A 25,216-nucleotide genomic window follows, 5' to 3' on the forward strand; every position below is an offset into this window, starting at 1 on the left:
TATATTTTAAGCTGTCATTGTCATTTCAATCCTCTAATGGTCATGGGTTGTTTTTCTTTCCTTCTTCTTTAAAAGATTTTATTTATCTGAGAGAGAGGAGAGAGAACACGAGCGGGGGAGGGGCAAAGGGACAAGCAGGCTCCCTGTTGAGGGGGGGACATGGGACTCGGTCCCAGGACCCTGGGATCATCCCTGAGCCAAAGTCAGACACTTAACCAACTGAGCCACCTAGGTGTCCAGGTTGTTGGTTGTTTTAGTTTTCTAGGGTTGCTGTAACAAAGTAACACCAATGGAGCACTTCAAAACTACAGAAATTTATTTTCTCACAGAGGTGGGGGCCAGAAATCTGAAATCAAGGTGTTGGTAGGGTCAGTTCTTTCTGGAGGCTCCGAGGAAGAATTTCTTCCGTGCCTCTCTCCTGGGTTTTGGTGATGACCTGTGATCCTTGATCCTTGGCCTGTCTATTCATGGCTGCAGTGTCTACCTCCATCTTCATGTGCTGTCCTCCCTGGGTCTCTGTGTCTTCACATGGCCATCTTCTTGAAAGAATACCAGTCACCCCGGATTAGGGGCCTGCCCTGCTTCAGCATAACCTCCTCTTAACTACCTCCTTAAAGACCAATTTTCCAAAGAATGGTCCATTCTGAGGCACCGGGGCTTAGGACTTAAATATATCTTTTTAGGGGGATACAATTCAACCCATAACTTTGGCATTGTATTCAGGGTTTTTAAAATTTCTTCTTGATTCAGTTTTAGTGAATTATATTTTTCTAGAACATTGTTCATGTTAGGTAAATTTTCAAATTTATTGTCCTAAAACTGTTGTCATATGGTGTTTAAAAAAAAAAAACAAAACCCCTACTGCCTCTGTAGGTATGACGTCTTCATTTTTTTTTTTTTTATTATGACTATCTTCTCTCTCTCTCTCTCTCTTTTTTTTTTCCTGGATAAACCTCACCTGAAGATTTGCTTTTTTAACTAGTCTTTTCAGAGAGCCAGCTTTTGGTTTGTTTATTCTATTTGTTTCCCACTGTATCGATTTTTAGTCTTATTATTACCATGTATATACTTCTACCTTCTGTAGGTTTTCTATATTACTCTATTTTATTTTTCTAATTCCTCAAATTGAATATTGAGCTCATTGGTTTTCATCTTTCTTCTCGATCCTCCCCCTCTTTCTTAACATAAGCATTTAAAGCTATAGCATTGCTCTCCAAATACCATTTTAGCTGTTTCCCATGCATAGAGGTGTTTACCTTTCATTCCATTCTAAATATTTTTGAATTTCCAGTATGATCTCTTCTTTGACACACAAGTTATTTGCAAGTGTGTTTTTAAATTTGCAAATGCACGAGTTGCTTTAGGTGATGTAATTATGACTAATTAAAACGCACTGGGGTAAGAGAGCATAGTCTGTGTGATACCAGCTGTTGAGCGTTTGCTGAGACTTGTTTTGTGGCCCAGTATGTCATCGATTATTGGAGCCGTTTCACGTGTAGCTATTTCCTTGTGAAGGACACATGTCCTTGTCTTGCGTTCCCATCGGGGCATGAACACCCAAGCGCCTGGATTATCAGGATGAGCTGGTCTCCTTCTGGCCCTCCGCTCCCCAGCACACCGCCCCACCTCACCCACCCCCTGCTCGCATGCTCGCTCTTCTGGTGTCTCGGTTTCTCTCTTTCTGGTGTTGATTATGTCCCTCACTTCCTTACACACTCCCCTCTGCATTTCTGACGCTTTTTACATGCCATCTACATTTCCCAGGTGTTTGCAGTAAGAAGGCTTTTTGGGTCATCTAGTGCCCCACATCGCTCTAAATGGGTCAGCAGTTCTCCAGCTATTATTTTTAACCGTTGAAGACCCTTTTGTTCAAGAAAGCTTACAGCAGAATGCTTAAATCTAAGGCAATCAAAGACAAAGATGCAGCCATCTTTGGAGCTGGGGCTGTGGGCTCCTCAGGGCATGCCTTGGAATGCCCGGGAACCTGGACATCTGGGTAAAACCCACTCGAGGTGACAAAGGTCTGCAAACGGACTCCATCCCCACACCCAGCACTGCGCCAACCACTTTCTTCCACAGCACAAGGACCCTACAATGTAGACACGGTCACTAGCCCCCCTGCAGATGAGGCTAAATGACGTACACCAAGTTGTCTAGTGAGAGGAGAGTCAGAGGCCAGCCATCTGCCCCTCGCCTGCAGGCTTGTCCGTGGGACACGCTGCCTCCAACCATTAAGCTCCCGGCTACTTCCCACATTCAGTCTGCACATCACTGCTTTTTTTTTTTTTTTAAAGACTTTATTTATTTATTTGACAGAGAGAGAGAGAGAGAGAGAGAGAGCACAAGCAGGGGGAGCAGCAGAGGGAGAGGGAGAAGCAGGCTCCCCGCTGAGCAGGGATTCATGACGTGGGGCTCGATCCCAGGACCCTGGGATCATGACCTGAGCCGAAGGCAGCCGCTTAACCAACTGAGCCACCCAGGCGCCCCTGCTCTTTTCTTTTTTAACCTAAAAAAGGGCTTTGTAAAGACATCCGGGGCTGGTTTGTTCCCGATGGCCTGGAAGGAACTTCTAGCTATTACTCACGGTAGAGGATATTTGTATTTTAGGTCTTCTGTTCACACACTCCCTGAAAGCCCGATGTTCTCCGAGACGCTGTCTGCCTGTCAAATTCAATTGTCATGGAATGACATTTTCCTGGCGATGAGGACCCCACAGGCAAAGCAAAATCTCTGACCTGAAGGTGGAGTTGTCACATTTTCCCTCACTGGGAATTATATAATAAGTGGCTTATCTAAAAGCTGACATCTCATCACCATTCGTGTGGGGAAGCTGAAGGTCTCTGAGGGCTTCCAACACCCTCACCATTCCACAGTCTGGTACAACCTAGAGAGTCCCCTGGCTTTCCCTTGATTTCTCCATCTGCAGGCGTTCTGGCTGGTCCACTGACTTCCCTTCTTCATGCAGGCCCAAGAGATGAAGGGATACCGAACTTTCCATTCCTTTCTGGAATGAGTCATACCTTGGTTGACAGTGTTGGTTTCCGGTTCTCTCCTACTTTTGCCACAAGGTGAGGCCAGCCTCATCACTTTAGGATGTTTGGTTGCTTTTCCACTTAGTGCAAACTGTTTTCATTTTCCTCTGGACACACAGCAGAAATCCACTTCCCAGCTCTCTTGCATCTAGGAGGCATCATGTGACTTCTTTTGGTTGATAGATTTAAGCCTAGACCATGTCTTCACTTCCTGTCCATGCAATGGGACACAAAGGACTCCAAGATGGCAGAGACCCGTAATGAAAGAGCCCAGATTCCCAGGAGCCAGCCTCAAGGAGAGCCACTCAAGAAGAGCTAGGAGACTCAAATCAGATGTGACATGAGCAAGAAACATACACCTGGTTATTAAACCTCTTAGCTTTGGGAACTGTTTCAAGAGGAGGCTCTATGTCCGTGTGACAGTCATTTAAGATTTTTTGGGTCTCACTTTCTTCAACTGTAAAGTGACGATAGCAATACCATACTTATCCCATGAGATTGTTAGGAAAAGCTCAGCTTACACGTAGAAGTGCTTTATTACTTGCATGGTGTTACACAAATGTGAGATTACATTAGGCTTCTTGTGTTCTCCAGTTTAGTAAATAGTAATGTAGCATTTACTCAGTGGCTCAGGCCAAAATTCTTAGATTCATCCTTTCATCTTCTCTTTCTCTCACATGTATTGAATTTAAGAGAAAGCCTTTTTGATTCTTCCTTCAAAAAAATAGAGGTGGTGCTTTCCACCACCTCTACTGCCCCCGCCCTAGTTGAGATGCCCATTATCTTTCACCTGAATTGATGCCCCGGCTCTCAGCTGAACTTCCTGCCTCCATTCTTGCCTCATTAAATTTATCTCCGCACATAGCCAGAAAGGTTCTTCTAGAGCATAAATCAGATGATGTTCCTCCCCTGCTCCAGATCCTCGTGACTTCATATCATCCTTTGGATAAAATCTAAAGTCTTACTATGACCCACGAGGCTCTACCTGACCAGGGCATCTGAGCTCATTCCCTATCTGTCTCTCACTTGCCCACAGCTGTCCTTGAGCTGTTTGCTCTGCCCCTCATTTCATTCGTGCCTAGACTCAAAGGGCACTTCCCCACCTGCCCTATGGGCACGAGAGCAACTCTCCTCTCGGGCCAAGAACTCACGAGCCCCTTATGCTGCTTTATCCATGGCTCCTAACAATACCTGACAGGGCACTCAACAGTTTGTTATACATTGGCTGTCGCCTCATCTGGAACATAAACTCCATGGGCACAGGGGCTTTGTTCATCCTTGTATCTCCAGCACCTAGAAGAGGCCCTGGGGCATAGCTGGTTCTTACTTTATGTATTCAGAAGGCATAAAGCCTATCACATCTTCCTCTTTCCCACCTCAGTGACTCTTTTTGAGCTTCAGACCTGGTTGTTAGCTCACTCTGAATGACTCTAATACTTTGAGATGTTTTCACTTATGTGTAGTATCCAAATATTACAATACACATTTTTATAAATTTACCATATAAGTGTTTTTCTTTAAAAGGCTTTATTTTTTAGAGCAGGTCCCAGCAAAATTAGCAGGAAGTACAGAGATTCCCATACATCTTTTGTCCCTACACCCATGCACAGCCTCTCTCACTTTCTACACCCTGCACCACGGTGTCCATTGTAGTCAATGAACCTACACTGGCACATCATTATTGCCCAGACTCCATAGGTTGCATTAGGGTCCCCTCTTGGTGTTATATATTCTATGGGTTTGGAAAATGTATAATGACATGTGTCTACGATTACTGTTTCATACAGAGTATTTTTACTGCCCTAAAATTCCTCCATGCTCTACCTATTCATCCCTCCTTTATATTGTTTCCAGAGTTTTGTCTTATAGTTGAAATGACTCTAGGACTTATGTCATATAGTAGGAATCCTACAATATGTAGACTTTTCAGATTAGCCTCCTTGACTTAGTAACATGAATTTAAGTTTTCTCCATATCTTTCTATGGCTTGATAGCTCATTTCTTTTTAGCACTGAGTAATATTCCATTGTATGAATGTACCACAGTTTATTTATCCCATTCGTGTGATCAATTTTTGATATAGATTTTAAATTTATTAGGGGATGGAACTAAATATTGTATATTTCCCTTATTCTCCTCCCAATCCCATCCTGTTGCTTAAGTCAGGCCCTGGGAGAGGGAGAGGAGTCTCAGTGAACCCTAGCAAAAGCCCCAGTTAATCTGCCCTCAACCCACACACTCAAGTGTGCCTCTCTATGTGGAGCACGTTTTTCTTGCTTGTATTCACGTTGTATATTAGTTCTGAACGCTCCCTGATGGTGTGCATGCATGTCTCACCTGAGCAAAAACCCTGCACAAAAAACACCAACACACTGCCCTACCTACCTCAGTCTTGCTCTGTACCACGTCTGTATCTATTTCTAATTTCTTCTTATGACGAACAACATGATGGGTGTTTTTGACTTCTGTCACAGACTCCTTGACTGCTGGTGGTTGATTCCATAAATGAAATGTGAAAGTAGATGTATCTGGGGCTGCTCCTGCAGTTCTGCGGTTGAGTAAGTCTGGTAGAGAAGAGAAAAAAAGTTTAGACTTATCTTTCCCAGGGCATCAGAGAGAGTGTGAGGGTTTGAGATATTGCCCATATTCCCCCAAGTAACAAAGGTTGCCTGGCAAGTAGAAAGAGCAAACCTTTGGAGAAAAATGTAGGCGTTGGAATCCCGGCTTTCTCATTTTCTGCATTCATTCATTCGACTTATATTTATCAAGAGCCTACAATGTGCCAGCCCAGTGCTAGCTGCCAGACACCATGGTGGTCTTCAGACTTGGGGATGCTGGGGGTGACCTACCAGCCACGTGCCAATAACCAGTGTGGCTGCTAACTCTGTTCATTTAAAAAATAGGTGAAAATGGGGAATCATTTAAAAAAAAGGAAACATACTTTAAACATGTTATTTTAACTTAAAACATAAATGTGTATTAGCACACTATTTTAAAAGTAGGGCAAGATCTGCAGGTGGGTCTGACGACGGGCTCTCTGGTCACGTTCATAACTTATTATCTATAATTTTCAGTTTTGGTAGTTTCTAAATAGTCTGAATGCAGAATCACAGACTTAAAAAAAAATTCTATCGATTCCCCAATCTTTAATGTACGTTTTGTCTGCATCTAATTTAAATCAGGTTTTTTAGGGGAGGGGGGTGGGGGGATGGGTCAGCCCGGTGATGGGTCAGCCCGGTGATGGGTATTAAAAAGGGCACGTATTGAATGGAGCACTGGGTGTTATGTGCAAACAAGAACTAATAATGTAATGTATGGTGATTAACATAACAATAAAAAAATAAAAAAAACTAATGATGTAACGTATGGTGGCTAACATAACAATAAAATAAAATTAAAAAAATAAATTTCTATATAGCTTGTTATATTAAAAAATAAAGCAGTTTTTTAAAAAAGCTATTTTCTTACTGAGTTTTTTTTAAAGCATTCAACGTAGTTTTCACAGCAACAAGTTTCCTTTTATCATCATTTCTGTCCATTTTGTTTTTTTATTTTTTTATTTTTTAAATTTTATTATGTTACGTTAGTCACCATACATTATGTCATTAGTTTTTGATGTCGTGATCCACGATCCATTGTTTGCGTATAACACCCAGTGCTCCATGCGGTACGGTACGTGCCCTCCTTAATTTCCATCCATTTTGATAACAGTTGAATTCTGAAACTAAATGAGGAGGGCAGCTGAGGAAAAATCCCTGCTCCCAGTGACTGCCCGTGGGCCTCAGACAAACAGCCAGAACAGAGGGGCCAGAACAGCTCAGTTCCCTTGGCAACTAACTGGGTCCAGGGGGAAATCAGTTAAGAGCGCTTACTCGGCCCACCACTGGGGTCACCACTGTCGGAGGAGGTCAATGGGAGCACGTGACCACTGGTTGACCTCTGACCTAGAGCCAGGCAATCAGAGGCTCCTCACCTGCTCCCCATCCTTGGAATGCACCTTCCGCCCTGCCGGCCCTTCCCACAGCTGGAGCCATTTTCAAGGACGCCGCCTTGAGAGAGCCGCATGTAGTCGAGACCTGGACCACATGCTGGGACCGAACCCAATGCAGGTCTCTAGGTAAGCTTTCAAGACCTGGCGGGCGGATGTGGACATCTACTTGTCTCTCGGCTGCCCAAGAGGAGCCTTGGAAGTAAGTTCTCTTGCTTATGGAGACGGCCACCTACCAGTCTGGAGAGGCCTTTCTGGAGTCTCTACTTGCCTTCCAGTTTCTAATTTCACCCGGAGCCCTGCCCAGGTGTCCCACAGGGGCCGGGAGACCTCGCAGGAAGGGACCTGAGCAGGCCTGGAGGCTGAGGAGATGGCGGGGAGGGTAAGCTTCCAACAGGTGAGGGGAATTCCCAGCATCAGCACGGTGCTGTCGAAGGCCACAGTGAGACCGGGTTAGAGGTGACCGGTGACTCCAGGGAGGCAGGCAGGGCATTCCCTTGTTCACTCATTTAGTAAAGGTCTACTGTGTATCTGGGTGCCCAGAACTGTCCTTGGTATTGGGGATTGCTGTAGTCCCTGCTCTCCTTTCTAGTAGAGGAGGTAGATGCTAAACAAGTGAATGGATACAGCTTACCATGCCGAATGGCTAGGAGTGCTTTGAAGAAGAGCTAAGCAGGGTGAGAAGGGTGGAAAATGATGTGTGTGTGTGTGTGTGTGTGTGTGTGTGCACTGACTTATAAAGGGTAGCCAAGGAAACTATTTCTGAGAAGGTGACAGTTAAGCAGAGACCTGAATAAAGTGAGGGAAGCAAGCCACAGGGATATTGGAGCAAAGATATTGGGCAGAGGAACAGCAAGTACAAAGGCCCTGTGGTAGGGGGTGCCTGGCCTATTCCATGAAGAATAAAAAAACCAGTGTGTCTGGAGGGGAAAAGGTGAGAACCTTCTAAGCCCCGTAAGGAAGGTGGGCATTTTCCGGGAGGCAATGGAGGGCCAATGAGGAGTTTTAAAAAGATTATTTGGGAAACAATGCAAAGGAAGGACTGAGAGAGGAGAAGCAGGGAGTCAGGGAGACTAGGGAGAGCTCCTTCCAGGGGAGAGATGAAGGTGCCTGAGGTAGAGTCAGTGACAACGGGGGGCGGGGGGAGATAGGAAAAGGGGAATCTAGGATCATGGCACGTCTAAGGAACTAAAGAGGCCACCAACTAGAGCTCAGAGAGGAAGCTTTTCCTCAGGAAAATGACGAGACAGAGGTGGCAGGGCAGGGTCATTTGGAGACCCGTGTAGGAAGTCTGGAAGCGGGTCTATCTCCCTGTGAGGAGCACCTTCCTGCTCCAGTGCTTGCTTACGACTGATAACGATTTGTCAGAGGGAAAAAGCTGACGGGAGCCCAGCCACAGTTCCTGAGTGTCCATTAGAAATTAATAGAAGACATTTCTGGAAAGGTAAAGATAAAAGAGGACATTGATATGCTCATTTTGTTTCCCTGTCAGAAAGCTAAAATCATGGACACCCTGGTCTGTGCTGTACATCCAGCTCTGCCAGTGTAAGGGCGAGGCTTAGGCCACCTTTCTGAGCCTCGGTTTCCTTAAAATGGGATTATGCTGTCTACACAGACCTATGGAGTTACCGTGAGTAATGCCTGCACGGCGCCAGGAGAGGGTCCATAGATCTGTGGCCTTCACGCAGGGAGCTTTGAATTGTGACTGCTCATGATTCAGGCTTTGTAGTGTTCTCTCACCTCTTTTCCCAGATGAGATGGTTCTGAACAGGAAAAGCTGCCTAATTTGAGAGGCCCCATTGCAAAATGAAAATGCAGGGGTCCTTGTTCTAAAATTATTAAGAATTTCAAGCCAGTGACAGCAGCAGGGCATTAAGCCAAACACAGGGCCTCTCTAAGTATAGAGCCCCAAGCGACTGATCATAGGTCCCACACCCATGCAGGCAGCCTGGGCTCAGAAATCAGAGTGTGCAGAGACATGGGTCTGTGTGCCTGGAATGGGGAATAGTCTGCATATCGGAAGTAAATGAGTTTGTATCTCAAAAGAGGCTGGGAGATTTCTTTGGGACTGGTAACAACCAGGACGTGAAGGGGTTGCCTTTTATCTATTTGAAATGTTGCTTTTTTTGTATAAAAAAGCTCAAACCTTCTAGGCTTCAGTTGTCCAGAGGAGCGGGGAGTGGGCAGGGGTGGTGGTGAGGCACTATGGGAATCCGGCCATTATCAAATCTCATTTTCCATTTGGAAGTCATACCCTGGCCATGTGACAGCAGAGTATCCTGGTAGGCCTTAATTTCCCAAAGGAGCAAAAAAAATCATTCATGCCTACATCCATCAAACAAAACAAAACAAAACAGTTATTGAGTGCCTACTGGGTGCTTTGCTTGAGGTGCCAAGGGATAAAAGACACAGGTGTCTGCAGCCCAGAGGGAACAGAACTATGAGCAGTAGACAAATATAGCATCACAAGTGGAATAGATGTTTGTTGTGCTTTGGCAGCTGAGCATCTGAACCCCCCCTCCTTGTTTTGGGGGCACCCCACTGTGTGAGTATTGGTGGAAGGCAGGGCCTTCCCACTATGGAAACTGAAGGTAGCCATTCCTTCTCCTTGCCTCCTAACTCCAGTGAGGACACAAGACCTGGCTTAGAAGGCCCCCACTTTTTCTTCTCCAGACACACTGGCCTTTTGTTGTTCATTGAACATGCCAAGGGGATGAGCCCCAGGTTTGGCCTGAGAGGTCTTGGGCAGAATGTGGCTTGTGCCCACACAATGGCTAGATGATCTCAGGTAAGTCTTCTTGCCTCCCTGAGCCCTAGCTTCTTTATCCTGCTTCACGTGGTTAGGAAGATTCATTTGAATCAGAGACAGTATGTGAGAGGACCTAGTCCATAGCGGTTACTCCCAAAGAGTGAGGTCAGGGGCATAAATCAGTCCTGGGGGACTGGACCACAATCTTAGGAAGGGATCTGCACCAGGACTGGTTGGCTATGTCTGCCATGGGTATTCTCACCATTTCTATGTTGGATTTAGTCATCTGAAAGATATGTGGTGGCTTTGGGTTTCTGACGGAAGTAACCTCGTGGCTAAGGCTCGTGGCCCAAGTTTTCCACAATTAGACTTAAAAACACTGGCAACCTCCATGATTGGCAAATCTTAACAGCTGGACCTCACATGCCTTCAGTGTCTGGTAAAGGGGCTAATTCTTCCCCAAACTGTTGTGTTAATACTCTAGATAGCCCCTCAAATCTAGGTTAGATGCCTTCCTATGGGGCTCCATAGCCTCCTCTTCCTACTATAGCACTCAACCCTTGCATACGTGAATCCCCTTGCTTTCTTATCTATCCTCACCCACACCCCCCAAAAAAGGGTAAGGTGGCCCCAGACTGTGTCCATCTTGCTTGATATTTTATTCCTGGCAGCTAGGACCTTGCTAACCCAGCAGGTGCACAAGCTAGGCAAGGAGCATTTCTGCCTGCTTTAGGGTACGTGGCAGAAGGTGAGAGGCAGCCAGATGCCACCAGGAGAGCCGATCACGGGTTGGAAAATGAGAAGGCGGTCCTTACTTTCACGTTTCTTCATAATCCAGAGGATCGTTGTCTTGTATTTTTCAAAGTTTTTCTTCATCCTAAAAGGAATGTGAATTACCTTTAAAAGCTGGGACTAAATTCATGTGTACACGTCATGCTACACAGTGTAGACAATGCTAGAGCCTGCTGGGTGTTTCTCATAGTTGAAAAATCGGGCCCATTGCTCTGCTTTTGGACTCTGTTTTTCTTCCAGTCAGTACTCAGAGCACATGGTATTCACTCAGTGCTTGCCTCCTGGACTCTACGCGGACTCCCAAACTCTTAAAAATGAATTCAACAAGGGTCATCTCGGCAGCTAGACACAGGGCTGGGAGGTCCAAATGCAAGCCTGGCTCTGAGAGTTAAGCTCTCACAGCTTGATCTTTCAATGGTTTGTACAAATCCCAGTGAGGGTTGCATCTGGAAATAGCTGAGAGGAGTAGCACTGGACAGTCACTCGAGGCCACTTTGCATGTAGTGGAAACATTTCAAATAATCTTATTCAAAATGACTTATCATGAAAGCCCCACTGAGGCACAGCTCTTCAAAATGATCAAGCCCTTACCCCCCCTCCCCCTTGAATGTCAATATACAAAGCAAGTCATCTTGGGACTTCAATGGCTTGGGCTGTTTTACTTCCAAATAAGGGTGGTCTCCAGCGTGCTTCCTGGTTCTCAGATCACAGCTCCTTTGAAAGGGAAGGTACTGGAAGGAGTGAGCTTCCCAGGCTTAACTGGATCTGAGAAGAAGGCTTTTGACAGGACAGATTTTAAGTTCTCAGTTCGGATTCCTGGAGGAGAGAGGAATAAGTTAACCCCAAGTGACCCCAGGAAGCAAATACACTTTGCTGGGAAGGGCCGAACTGTTTTCCCTGGCAGGGAGCAGGTTTATGTTTGAACTTTAGAAGCAATAGTGGAACTTGAGAACGAGCCCTTTGTGACCCATTTGTATCAAATGTTCTTTATCTACGAGCACTTTGAATGGAATTAAAGCAGTTACCTAGCCTGCCATCATCTGTGAAAGAATAAGGACCGAACTGTCATTGGGGTGAAGCCTGACCTGCAGGTTGAGAGCAGGAGGCCAAAGGTATGCAAGAGTCAACTCTAGTGAGGGGACCCAGCCAGAGGCACCCAAGGTCCTCTGGGAAACGTTCCTCCCTTGGCTCTTGGCCCACCTTTGCAAGCTAATGGAGTTCTTGACAGCTAGCTCCTCAACTGCAGAGACTCTGGGGTACACACTGCTCTACTGATCGCCACCCAGCAGATCCGCACATAGTAGGTGCTCAGGAAATATGTGTTGTGTGCAATCAGATTAGAATGAACCTTGGTTATGGGCTTCAGTGGGATGGAATGGGTGGGGGAAGTGTCACATAAGAGGCAGGATAACTTACAGGGAAGTTAATTTGCATTTGTTTTTGTAGCTGTGAAAGGTTCTGAAAGCTTGGATAGGCTTTGTGTTTTGCTCCGTGTATTTTGTCTTCTCCTTTCCTAGAGAAGCCTCACGGGTCTCTGGCTCCAGGACTCTACCGAGCCCAAAGCAGAAGTCTTCTTGGTTTTTGTGAAAGCTTCAACTCATCAAGGAGGTTATGCGGGGTGCCATGTGCCCCCAGAGCCTGTTCCTTGGTGTCACTGCCAGAGTCTGCAATAGACGTACAGGAGGCCTGAATGTGCACCTTGCTTGCTAAGGTTTCTGGTAGTTGGATAAATGAAAATCCAAGTTTCCCCGCACCACAGACTGGATGTACAAACAGAGTTCAGGAGCATTTTGTGACCTGGGACCATGATAACTAGAAAGACTTGGTGCCAGCAAGTCTGCAATAACCTTATTGTTCCCCACTCCAGTTGGGGATTCTGGCCATGACTCCCAGGTCGGTGCAGCGCATGGTTTTTCCCACTCCAGGGAGCATGGAAGAGCATTAGCTAACCTATGATGAAGCTAGGAATTTCTTAGCAGATGCCTAGGACCTTGATCCCCCCATTGTCCCCTCTCTTACAAGGCCAGGGCTCTGAGCCTTGCTCCCCAGACTTCTATATAAGCTCATGATCCCTCCAAGACTTTTCTTGCCCTGGATTTCCAACCTCTGTCACCGTCAGCCGTTGATACTACCCCGAACCTCCCATGCTTGTAGATTTCCTTGCTCTTGACTTTTGGCAGCCAGATCATTCTGTTCACCTGCCCACTGAGCTTGCCCTTGCTCTTGCACCTGCTCTTTTGACTCAGGGAACCGGCCTGGCCCTGGCCTTGCTCTTTTTCTTTGTGGTGACCCAATTTAGACTTCCCCTGCTGCTACTGCTAGCCTGCCTGAACCCACTGACCAAGAGCTTGATCTCTCCTGTCACTTACAGAATTCCCAGTTTCCTTCTGGTTTCACTCTCCAGAATTCCGGTCACGGGGATGTCAATATCCTCTTCCTGTTCTTTGCGAGCCTCCATTTCTTTGAGCATGGTCCTAAACACTGCCTGATAGGAGCTGCTGAGAAGCTACAAAAGGGACAGAATGAAACACCCAGAAGAGGGGACTTAATGGCTTTACCACTGAAGCACTTTTCTGACTTCCGCAAGGTGCCAGGTGAGATTTCGCCGTGCTATTAGAAAAACACAAACAGTGGGAACAGTAGTGTGGCTAGCAAGATTTGTTTTAAAGAATACTTCCACTATCCTCATACACCTCACTCCCCAATTTGCTCGAGGTTTGTTTGTTTAACAGCCGTATGCCAACAAATCTTTTCAGAGCGTAAAACTACCCTTTTTCCAAATGTGGAGACGGTTATAGAGCATAAAAACGCTTCCACGATTTAAGAGCATAACAGGCTTTCTGAGTTGCCGAAAAGGCCTGGCAGCAACAGTTGCTTACTTAGCAAAGGATGGCAGTCTTCAGGAAGGCGGGGTAGCACCTAACATGATATAGAAGTGGACAATTCTGTATTTAGAGATTCTTCCAAAGTAATCATGTCGCAAGCTGCCTTTTGATTTTGTAAATTGGAGCATTCTATCCCAAGTCTGTGAAGCTAATAACCACGACTGACTTATAGGTGGGTCCTCACAGCAGTTTCTTTTCTGGATCCCTTTTGACAGAAGGAGAAATTTGGCTTACTGTCATAGAAAACCATGGCACTTTCATGTTGCCCTGCTCACCTACAAGTTGAGGTTGTTATGGTGGTTGGTCAACACCTGATCATGTATAGCATGCCATTAACATATTAGCCTCCTATAGTAAGTGGAAGGCCGACATATCCAAAGTTGCGTGTGGGCTGGGACAAATATAAGAATGTAGCCTGTGGTTGGCCAGATTTTCTAGGTTGGGGGACAAGCTGGGGTGCCTCCTGTCTGGCTTGCCCAATTCCAGCCCCTGCATACCCCTCTCCCATTGCTGGTATTAATTAAACGAGCAGGCTATTACAGGAGGTGGCTCTAATGTGGCGGGGCTTAGGTGAGGAAACCAAAATCTTAGGCTATAGATGTCTCAGTGTTATGCATTGAAACCTAAGGACAACCAATCACAAGCAGCCAATTAGGTGTTAAGTGATGGCCAATCAAAAATGTCCTTGCTCTGCTTCTGCCTCTTCTTTATAAAAGCCTCTCCCCAGCTCCTGCCAGTGGAGTGCTCCTGTCACATGGAGCCTTCCCAGTGTGCTGTGCACAACCACCCGGGCGAGGTCTCCTCTCTGCCTGTGACTGCAGCTCCGTCTGGCTGGCACAGAGAACCTCAGCTGACAGGTGTGCTGACGGGTTCTGAATAATTTAAGTTTCTAATTAAAACAATTCCTTGAGATTTCAGCTCTTGCTGAAAAATCTTCCTAAAATGCCTGAGCTTACTTTCCTGTCTTAGTAAATCCAATGAGGTGAATTTGAGTTCCAGAAATTGTGCTTTCTCCCTTTAATGTGGTTTTTCAGTATTTGAAAACCAATTCTTATTAATGTATACAGAAGCAAGTGTGGACAGCAAGAAATTTAGGGCTAAATATGAACTGAGACCAGAAAATTTCCCAACTAAATAATTAAAAAAGAACCCAACCTATCTTTTTTTTTTTCACTTTTTCTATTGTAAATTTAGAAAAATATATCTGCTTAATTTTGAGTTCCGGGGACACAAGATTTCATTCTTGTGATTGTAGTTAGTACCTGGAATCCTGAGAAAGTTTCTTAGCCATAATGGAAAGGATGCATACTAATATTTTCACCTGCATCAACATGCATGGTCAGTCTTAGAAGTAAGTTGACACAGGAAGTTAGAGCCACCAGGCTGTAGCAGCGGGTAAAATATTCATGCAGGAAAGACAACGTAGCATACTGTAGACGCAAGGCTTATTCAAACTATTATGACTTCCCATCTTCTGTCTGGTAACGGGCTCCAGCCAGGGAAAGGATGTCCCTTGGTGCTTGGGGCTGGTTCTGCGCCCCTCTGCGGGTGGTGGCGGCGGCAGGCGACAGATCTGGGGAGGGTCATCTGTGCTAGTTGCCGTGGTGTTTGCTTACGTGGCAGAGGCTGATGTCTACAGTGTCTGTCTTGCCAGGCTGCCTCATTCCTGGTTTTCTGGTCAGAGATAGCAGGTGTTTCTTGAGGCTTTTGCTGTCTGTGCCTGTTGGAGTTTCTGAGTTGCTGTCTTTCAACACTTCATCGCCAGGAATAGATGAAGCAAAACGAAAACTCAGGGAATTCACCGCCATGACATTCCTTGGGTCCTGCGGTTCCTAGCCAGTCTGGCTTCTGTCCACCTTTCAGAAGCTTCTTCTGTTTGTTTTATAGATAACGTCTAGGGTTTTAAGCTGTGCTAAGTGGGAAAAGTACACCTACTCTATCTTTCTGGAATTGAACTTCATTTTTATTGAAGGTTTCTACAAAGACTGATTTGCCTTGATATCTAGATAAATTAACTGTTTTGTTTTGTGCTCTCCCGCCTTTAAAAGTGATCTGGAGGGTGTTTATAATACCAGCAGGGCTCTGAAAGTAAGGCCGTGGAATGCTACATTCGGTTTTCTTCTGACCCACTTTGATGTAATACGTGTCATTTATACCTACTTCTGTTTTAAGAAAAGCTTTCTTGGGCTGTGCTAACAATGGAGTGAAGCTAGGAATCCCTGCGCTCTAGAGGCAGTTCCTGGCTGGCCTCGGGCCACCCTGCTCCAACATTTGGAGGAAGGTGGTCTTGAGTTTTTTACTTACCTTGTCATCTATGTCCTCAGCTTCCGGTGAGTCAATGGGCTCATTTAATAAATCGTTCCAAAAGTTCTCTTTGGTAACAAAATCCAAGACTTTTGATTTTGGAAGGCACAGCAGAAGGAAAGGCGTTTGGAAAAAGAACCATAACAAGGAACAGACAAAACCAAAACCAAAAGGAAACAGAGTTATGACATTTATCCTTGCCTGTTTAAATAAAAATGCATGCATCATTGTTAAGACTTGAGGTAAATTCACCAAATTACCCAAAATTCAACTTGGGGATATTAATAAAATAGGAATCAAAGGGTCAGTTTCAGTGGCTGACTTGAGATAGTATGTGTTCCTGATGGATGGCAAAGGTTCACCTGACAAAGTGACACCTGAGTGGGTCCCGAATGAAGGAAATGAGCAATCAGGCAGATAACTGGGAAAGAACATTCCTGGCAGGAGGCTAGGAAGTGCAAAGGCCCGGTGGTGACAGTGGGTGGGAGTGTGGTTGACATAACTGACAAACTGTAAGAGGCACAATATGCCTGGAGAAGAGTGAGTGTGGAGGGTAGCAGGAGCGGAAATGGGGTGGGGTACAGGACCAGCTCACAGAGGACCTTGCAGGCTGTGGGAAGGATTTTAGTTTTATCATGGGAGAGATCTATTCCGAGTGTGATTTTCTCTTGGAAATCCTGAGAAATATTCCCATCTCTTGCCAGTTTTGTAAAAAAAATTGCCAATTTCTACACTTGCATATGGTTCATAATTGCGAATTAAAGCACGTGAGATGTATTCTCAAGCCAGTGAGCTCATAAAAAGTCCTCCAGAGAGCAGATGCCTTTGTTCTCAAGGTCAGCTACAGCCTGCTGACTCTGGGCTAAGAGAGGGGCTTAGAGCCTCCGGTGTTGACGGGCTGCAAACTGAATCAAGGAATTGATCATTACAACTTGCGCCCCATCCCCTGCTCCTGGGAGGCTGTGGCTCTTGAGGCGGGAGCTCAGAGGACTGGCTCTCACAGGGTCATTGGGCCCCTGGGGAAATGAGAGCAGCCCCTTCAAGCCGGCCCATCCAGACAGCCCTGAAAATCCACCAGGTTGGTGCAGGGCTGACTTAGTCTGGCTGATTTTGTGTCTCTAGGGCACCTTTGGAGGTGGAGGAACGACATTCTTCGTGATCTCTATACATGTGAACTTCGCACTTCTTCCCAATTTTGGTTCAGTAATAAAAACTCTGTTGGGATAGAGAATGCTACTCGGCTGGATCCGCCTTTACCGGCACCGGGCTCAGGGGTCTTTCTGCCTGCAGACCCCCTACCCCAGCTTCGGTTGTTTCTGACAGAAACCTGACACACCTGTGATAGACCCTGTGCTGAGAGGACCCTTCCAGCAATTCGTTCTGTTAGTTCTTGCATGCACCCTGGGGTCCTCAGAACTGGCAAGGCCCCGGGGCCCTTTCAGCTCGATTCCAAAAACACTGTGTGTCCCCAGACTGCCTGCCTGCCATGGAAACAGTGGAGAAAAGTTTTGAAAAGATATTCAGGAAAGCCTGATAAGAATCCACGGGAATTCCAGCAAGCTCTGAGGAGGATGGTCCTTTCGGGTGTCACTGGGGAGGAGAGGGGAAGGAACTGGGAGACCGGGTCTGGACAGACTGAGGGGCAGCACCTCCCACATGAGATTCTTTGAGTAAGTGCCTACCCTACGTTGAGAACAAGAGTCTGGCTCTGGCCCTAATAGCTCAGCAAATCCCCATCATTTGTGACTGCCCTACTTTCATAGGGCTTTCTTGAATAATACATGGTTAATTGGAGGGAACCCAAACTAGGTGTTTATCAAGGGAAGAAGGTGACCGGGCAGTCCTGAATACCGAATAGCACTGTTCAGAAGTGTTCGATTCAACATAATAATTAACCTTATTAACATCAATGGGCACCGTCTACATGTCAAGACAAGCACAGTAAAGTATGCAGTAACAGCCATAACTGGGGCTGAATGAGAAGGAAAAGCTTTCTGCCGAACTAACTTTTCCTTTGGGGATTTCTGTCAACGTCTACCTTTGTTCTAGTGAGATCATTATCTTCCCCTGAAGTGGCTCCACCCGAGGGCTGGTGCGGGAAGTGCCAGGCCCTTGAGTGGTGTCACCCAGCCCCTTGGCACTCTGGGCCCCTCATCTGTGCAATGGGAACAATAAGACTTGTCTTCAAGGTGGCCCACCAGAGTGCTACCGTAAGTAAATGCCAGGCATACAGGATTCCCTCAAGTAGGGTGTGTCTTCTCTCCATCTGATCAAGAACAAATCTTAATTTTTCTCCATCCAATCAGTGACTCTCTTCTAGTGGTTTTTCCCCGACAGAACCATAGTTCCTGAATGTGGGAGAGATGCTTGAGCTGTGTGTATCCGCCCTGCAGGGCAGATCCCCACACTGTAGATGAGGAAAGGGAGGGGAGAAGCAGTGAAGGACTAGCCCAGGGACCAGCTCTGAAGAACGAGCAAGCCAGCTCCGCCGACAAATAGGCACATAGAGGAGACTGTCCAGTTTTCACCTCCTCGACCTCTGCTGTAGTAAATTCCTTTTTAGCCTCCACAGGTGGGTGGAGGGATTGGCTCTGGTCTGGTGATTGTTATGGGCACAAATCTATAAGCTGTTCTTAAACCTTGCTAGTCAAAATGTGGTCCATGGATCAGCAGCAGTAGGTGCTGCTGGGAGCTTGTGAGAAATACAGACCTACTGAATCAGAGTCTGCATTTTAACAAGATCCTCAGGTGGTCATTCTTTTATTTTATTTATTTGACAGAGAGAGAGAGAGAGAGAGCGAGAGCGAGCATGAGCAGGGGGAGCTGAAGGCAAAGGGAGAAGCAGGCTCCTCATTGAGCAGGGAGCCCGATGCGGGACTTGATCCTAGGACCCTGAGCCAAAGGCAGATGCTTAACTGACTGAGCCACCCAGATGTCCCCCCAAGGTGATGATTCTGTGCATTAAAGTTTGGGCAGCATGGCTCTAAACTCTCCCTGGGAATGGAATAAGATGAAGAAAATTCTATTGGTCAGTACTCTTCTGGGGGTGGTGGGGCAGTGGGTGGGATGCTTTGTCTAGAATCTGAGAGTTCATTTGATGAGCCACCGTGTTTGTAAGCCCCCACCATGCTGAAAGACAAGAGATTGTAGTTCCTAAGTTGTTTTCTAATAGGATGCGCCTGGTTAATTGTGGGGCTTTTGTTTTATGGAGGGGTAGGTGTAAGATGGGATTTTGCCACCATAAGGATTCTCTCCTGTCCTTTCTCTTCATAGGATTCAATTAACCCCTCCTTAATAAAGAATTAAAAGTCTTTAAAGGTACCATTTGTAGGGGCTCCAATTTATTCCCTACCAAGGTGCTGCTGGATAAGGCTATTTGGAGGGTCCTCTGCATCCCAATCAAGCCCTGCTGTCTAGACCTCAGGCAGCCCAGCAATTGACTGGACCCTCTTAAATGTGGGGGTCCCTAGACCAGAGCTCTTGAGTATAGAGATGGACTTCTGTCCCAGGTCATTCGGTCTCACTCCAGAGACCCTCTCTCTACTTCTTCTTCCATCCGTCTTCTTCAGGAAACGACATCGAAGCCCATCCAAGTTTAGGGGCTGTGTGCCCAGCATGTCCCTAATTCCTCTCTAGGACTTGGTGCAAGCTGGACCAACAAGGGACCCACCCTCCCGGGGCACTATCCCCAGCCCAGGGCACTCTGCAGGGAACAGGAATCTTTGGATATGTTATGTTGGGTGCTTACCATTTTCTTCCCCGTGAGAAAAATCAGGGATAACAGACACTGAAAAAGAATAAGAACAATTATTAATAGGATGTGGTATGGTGAACTTATGTGGACTTTTTTTCTTTTAAGATTTTATTTATTTGTCAGAGAGAAAGAGCACAAGCAGGGTTGGAGGGGAAGGGGCAGAGGGAAAGGGAGAAGCATGTTCCTCACTGCGCAAGGAGCCCGATGTGGGACTACAACCCAGGACCCTGGGATCATGACCCGAGCCAGAGGCGGACACTTAACGGCTGAGCCCCCCAGGCGTTCCTTATCCAGACCTTTTGGTCCCTGAGGGAATCAATTTAAAAAGCACCTCCTAATAGCTGGGGGAGACAGGGTGGAGATCACGTGTTTTGGGACAAGTAGCTTCCATAAACTTCAGCAGTTTGAGGCCTGTCGCTTACGCTCAACAAATATTGATTTCCCTCCCTGTGTTGGTATTTCATCTTGCGCGTTAGGATTTAAGGTCTGAATACAACATAGTGATTCAACAACTCTCTATGTTCTGCTCTGCTCACCACAAGTTTGGCTACCATCTGTCAGAGGGTGTGATGGTTTTGTCCATCTTATATCCTGCCCAGTATGCAGTCGGTGTACAATAAATGTCTGTAGGTATACAGTAAGTGTCATGGAATAAGCTGAGTATGGGTAACCTTCAATAATTCCAGTGGTAAATACTGTTTCCTCCCTCTTCAAAATTCAATTTTAATTCAAATTTGAAAGCCTTTTGACCCTTTGGCTCAGTTTCTTCCCTGAGCCCTAAGCCTTGCATCGAGCCCTGGGAATAACGCCTTAGCCACAGGCCTTAATTAAGATTGCTTTAGTCTAAAATGGTCAAAAGAGGTCTCTCTCTGGCTGGGGGCAGGCTAATTCTGTTTTTCTTACCTTCCCGTGGATGGATCTGTAACTTCCACAAGTCATTTAAAATCATCATAAAATTATAAAATTTAAATACCTTCTGAACCCGACTTTAAAGAGGGTAGCATGGTTATTGACATTTCTTGTCCTGTTTTCGTTTTTGATTTTCCAGGTGCCGTTAGAAGACAGAAGAATGTGGCCATTTAGCGATTTTAACCTCACCCCTTGCAGGGGCTTCATATCAGACATTTAGGGCCTAAGATTCTTCCTTGGTGCCCAAGGCTGATCCGCAGAGGGGAGGAGCGGCTTGGAGGGCCCTGAGGCCGTATCCGGGTGCGTCCCCTGCCTCGCCTCCTGTTTAGTTTCGCTAACTTACCGCAGCACAGCGGTAAAGCAGTGGTCGGGAGATGCAGCCCTCTGCGGCCCTCTCCTCTGGTCACCATGGGCCGGCTGGGCTCTTAGGATCAACGGAATGGCTGGGGCTTGGGGGGTAGATTTTAGAGCTCCAAGTGGCTTCCGAGGCCATGTGGAGACTTGAATGGGGCTATGCCTGTCCCTGCAGGAAGCGGGTATCTCTGCTCTTCTGTTGCTCTCTGAGAAGAGTTCAGTGGTTGCTGGCTGGGAAGCCAGGGGCGTGTAGCACAGATCCGCTAAGATAGGCAGTGGGAGGCTACTGTATTTTTTGAGAGCTTTTGTAAGTTCCTGGCTACCGTTATTTCATGCCTTCTGGAATTCTGTAGCCCCTGTCCCTTTTCTGCACCTTCCCCCACCTCTCCCTCTCCCTAAGTGCATGTGTGCACACACACCCTGGATATACCAATCTTCAGAGCAGAGCATGGCAGACACCAGTGGTGAAAAAGCAGAGGCAAACTGCTCCATCCGCTCCCGGGGGTGGCAGGATTCGAGCCTGGCCTGAGGTGCCCGGATGAGAAGCCTCCCGCACACGAGCCGGGTCGGCGCCTGCTCGTTCTTCAGCAGAGGCAGAGCCCCGTGCGGACAAGCAGCTCTCCGGCTTTTAAGAAAACTCATGCACTGTGGCATAGCTCTGACTGGTAGGAACCATTTCATTTTCTTAACATGTTTCCCTTCAGGGCACACGCAGAGTCAGGTCTCATCTTTGTGTGGCAGATGGTCAGATATTTGAAGGCAGTCCTAGCTCAGAGCCACGGGTCCTCCAGGCTAACCATTGCCCTTCACTTCAACAGTTCTGGGCATGACGTAGTGCCCAGGTCCGCCTCCCGCCACTCTCTAAGCCCAGTCCGCTTCGAACTCTCCTGGAGTGCGGCAGCCCCCACACTGAACAGGTGCCCCGGGGCTGGCCCTCCAATGCAGGCTAAAGCACGACTGATTTCCCTTTATGTAAACGTTAGCTTTTCTGGCACTCACCTGGGTCATACCGCTGACTTACTGAACTTGTGGATGAGTAAAGTATCTACAACAAACAGGGCTTCCCCACCCTGTACTTTCCTAACCTATTATTTCTGTGGGCCCAAGAGCAGGATCTAATGTAAGTTGACCTTATCTAGGATCTAGCTAGTTCCCGTTCAATGTTTCCACCTGTCAAGCTCTTTTAGGATCTGATTATGTTATTCCCATCAACCAACAGCTTCAGGTAATCTGCAAATATAAATACTCCTCCTACGTCTGTGTCCAGGTCTATGATAAAATGTTGTGCCGGTCAGAGCCCTATGCCTCCCCACTGGAAATGGGGTTGACTCTGATCTTTAAGCAGTGTCTCTGGGTGGTTATTCAACAGTTATCATTCTATAGTCTTTCATGAGCACCCACCTGATATTTCTTTATCTTGTCCACAGGAACATCAGGAAGGCTTTGAAAATGAAACCCATTGTGGAATTTGGGTCTACTAGGTTATCACTGTTCCCTTATCTACCAACTTTGTCCAAAAAGGTGACCTAAACCCGATATTACTTGATTTGTTCTTATTGATCTTACTCTGATTTCTTGTGGTCATTCTGCTCTCAATATTTGCCCCGGGTTGGTCACAGACTCATCTCCCAGTTCCTCAGAAACCATAAACGTGATTAAGATACTCTCACTCTATAGACACTCTGGTGGATATTTTATCCAGGGCGGGACACGGCAGTTACTGTCCCCTTCTGATCTTTTCACCAGTCTTTGGTTTCTGCTATTTTTTGCTGAATTTTCTTGCATCCATTTCAATCTGGAGATCATTTTCCTTCGCAGTGACATCAAAATTAAATAGCAATTGAAGAACCTTTCTCTGAATCATTCCTCCGCATTGCACTAAACAGTGGCCCTGTCTGCCTTAATCTTCTTTTTGCCCCAATCGTATTTTAATAGGGTCCCTCCTTTTGTGGCTGCCTGCGTGATGATGGTGATGGTGATGACAGGATGATCTTCTGGTAAGAATAAGTTTATCCTGGGCTTCAGCTCTGTTGGCACTATTCCTGTTTCTTTTTTTTTTTTTTAAAGATTTTGTTTATTTATTTAGAGAGCGTGCATGAGCGGGGGGGGGGGTGGCGCAGAAGAAGAGGGAGAGAGAGAATTCTAAGGAGTCTGCCGCGGGGCTCAATCTCACGACCCCGAGATCACGACCTAAGCCCAAATCAAGAGTCAGATGCTTAACTGACTGAGCCACACAGGCGCCCCTCTCCTGGCACTATTCTTAAGGTTTGAGCCATTTTCCTACCTTTATCATAGGGAACTTTATCATTTTTTCTTTAACCTCTGCGTGCGATCTTTCAAAATCCGAGTCCATGGCAGGAAACTGCACGAACGCTTGTTTGCACTTTTGGGAGTTCTCCAACACTCTTCTCCATCTGGCCAGGTGGCTTGAAGCAGACTGCACCACTGAAGGCACTTCCTCCCTCTGTTTATCCTCACCCACATTTCTAGATGTATAGTGTCTCTTTGTGTATATATTTCTGTACGCAGCCCCCTTCCCAACCAGACTGTTTTCTTGGGAGTACGATACACTCTCTCGTCACCATGTCTGATCTCGAATTAGATGAGGATTCAACAACAATTTTGCAAGTGTTTAATAAATATAAGTGCTTACTACGTGCCAGGCACGAAGTCTTGAGGATCTTTACAATCATGGGTAGAATGCTCTGTGTTAGAACTCCTGCAGTTCTTTATGAGTCTGCTCTGTGCCTGGACAGGTAGACACCTGAGGCCATAAATAGTCTTTCTGGTCCTCCTTCGGAATACTTCCTTACATAGCTCATGAGGCATTTCTGGTGCCTTTAGCATTCCTTCCATATCAGACCTGCCACTCTCTGTAGTAATAGGGTTCAAGGATTTATCTGGGTGTTTTCCCTCCAGATTCAGTTCAAAGTCTTATTTGCTGAGAAGGACCCTGCCATGTGAAATGCTCTTTCTGGCCCCCTGGGGTTGAACAATCCCATAGTTTACAAATGCTCTAAAAGTAGGAAACGAGGACCCGTGAAACTCATTCTACGGTCAATAAGTAGCAATTGAGGTTCTCTGGTTCTCCGATGCTCCGGTGCCTATAAGTCCTCTGGGGATCATGTTAAGCATACAGACAGGGATCCTGGTAAGGCTGGAAATCTGCGTCTTTACAGGCAACCGGGAACAGGGATGCACGGCAATATCTATGCCTGCTCTCATCTCTGCTGTTCCTACTGGCCCCACAGCCAGCATTTTGGATTGCTTTTGCCTTGATTGTGTTTCTCCACCAAGTGGATGGGTGGCTTCTGCCCTGGGCTGAAAGCAGACTCTTTTTTGCATCTGCAAAAACCCCGAGAATCCTCAGGGTTCTGTATTCCAGCTGCAGAAGGACTAGCTTTCCTCCATGGCATGGGCCCCATCAACAACCTCCCACACATCGCTTTCCCCGTGTCACCTTCTTCTCTCACCTCTGGATGTGGTTTCGAGCCCTTCTGCCTTCCCGGAGCTCCATTCTTCATGGGTTTTTCCTGCACCCTGTCACTTTCTTTTACAACTCCTTAACCCTCAGACGGAAGTATCTTTGTCATCTATTCGCCCCATTCTGTTGCCCAGACACAATCATGTATATTATTACAGGCAATGTTTGCCCGACCATTACCAATGCTCTCCAAAGGACAGATTGCAAACCAAAAGCAGAAGGGGAAAGAAAAACCTCCGTGAATTTTAGAGAATCACTTGCTTTTCCTTGTGTTTCAATCTCTGCTCTACCCACCATCCCCTCACATAACTGCAGGAACCTGGGGTGTGTCACTGATCGTGGCTTAGAGGCTCCAACGCCCAGCACACCTTTGGTCCAGGCCACCCCTGTCGCAATATTTGATCAGTAGGCATTTACTGTGGGCGGCTAGACTTTTACTAAGCACTGACCTGACCATATGTCGGCTATAAGGATCTCAGTCCTAGAAAGACACTTAGCTGCAAAACACGCCCCTACAGGCCAGATATGCAGAGTGCTTAAAACCCCAATTAGATGCAGACATCACTAGTTCTGTAAATTAAGCCTAGGGACCAAAAGGATTGAGAATGAACAGGTCAAATGAAACTATGACCGCAGGAGGCGCCCTCTCTGGAGGTGGGTCCACAGTGGGATGAACGGGCTCAGGGGCCCCCCCCCCGCCTTCCCTCACTCCAGCCTTCTTCTATTCTCTCCCCTCCCACATCCTTTCAAGCTTAGCACCGGCACTTTACAGGCTATTACCCAGTAAATGACTTTTAGAATCCTGCTTATGAATATTTAGATAAATGCTCAGATTTTTCCCAGCTGTCATGCTTATTGACTTCAAAATGGTTCCAGTTCTCAGGGCCCCACCGGAGCGCACATGCTGACAAAAGTCCCACATGAACTGATTTCACCTGTAAAAATCCTCCTCCTCTGGAGCTGCT

At 46.6% G+C, this 25,216-nt stretch overlaps 1 protein-coding gene across 2 annotated transcripts in view; it reads right to left on the reverse strand.

Annotated features, from left to right (window-relative positions):
* ERICH6B (glutamate rich 6B) overlaps window positions 1-25,216 on the reverse strand; it is a 55,836-nt gene that overhangs the window by 7,004 nt on the left and 23,616 nt on the right. For both annotated transcript variants that reach the window (XM_027591346.2, XM_027591347.2), the window contains 5 exons: window positions 19,499-19,537; window positions 15,751-15,839; window positions 12,931-13,067; window positions 10,585-10,646; window positions 5,418-5,596 (listed from right to left, as the gene is read on the reverse strand). In XM_027591346.2, the coding sequence (XP_027447147.1) occupies window positions 5,418-5,596; window positions 10,585-10,646; window positions 12,931-13,067; window positions 15,751-15,839; window positions 19,499-19,537 (506 nt within the window). The remainder of the gene's footprint in view (window positions 1-5,417; window positions 5,597-10,584; window positions 10,647-12,930; window positions 13,068-15,750; window positions 15,840-19,498; window positions 19,538-25,216) is intronic.

The sequence above is a fragment of the Zalophus californianus genome, chromosome 3 (genome assembly GCF_009762305.2).
Source record: "Zalophus californianus isolate mZalCal1 chromosome 3, mZalCal1.pri.v2, whole genome shotgun sequence".
Classification (NCBI taxonomy): Eukaryota; Metazoa; Chordata; class Mammalia; order Carnivora; family Otariidae; genus Zalophus; species Zalophus californianus.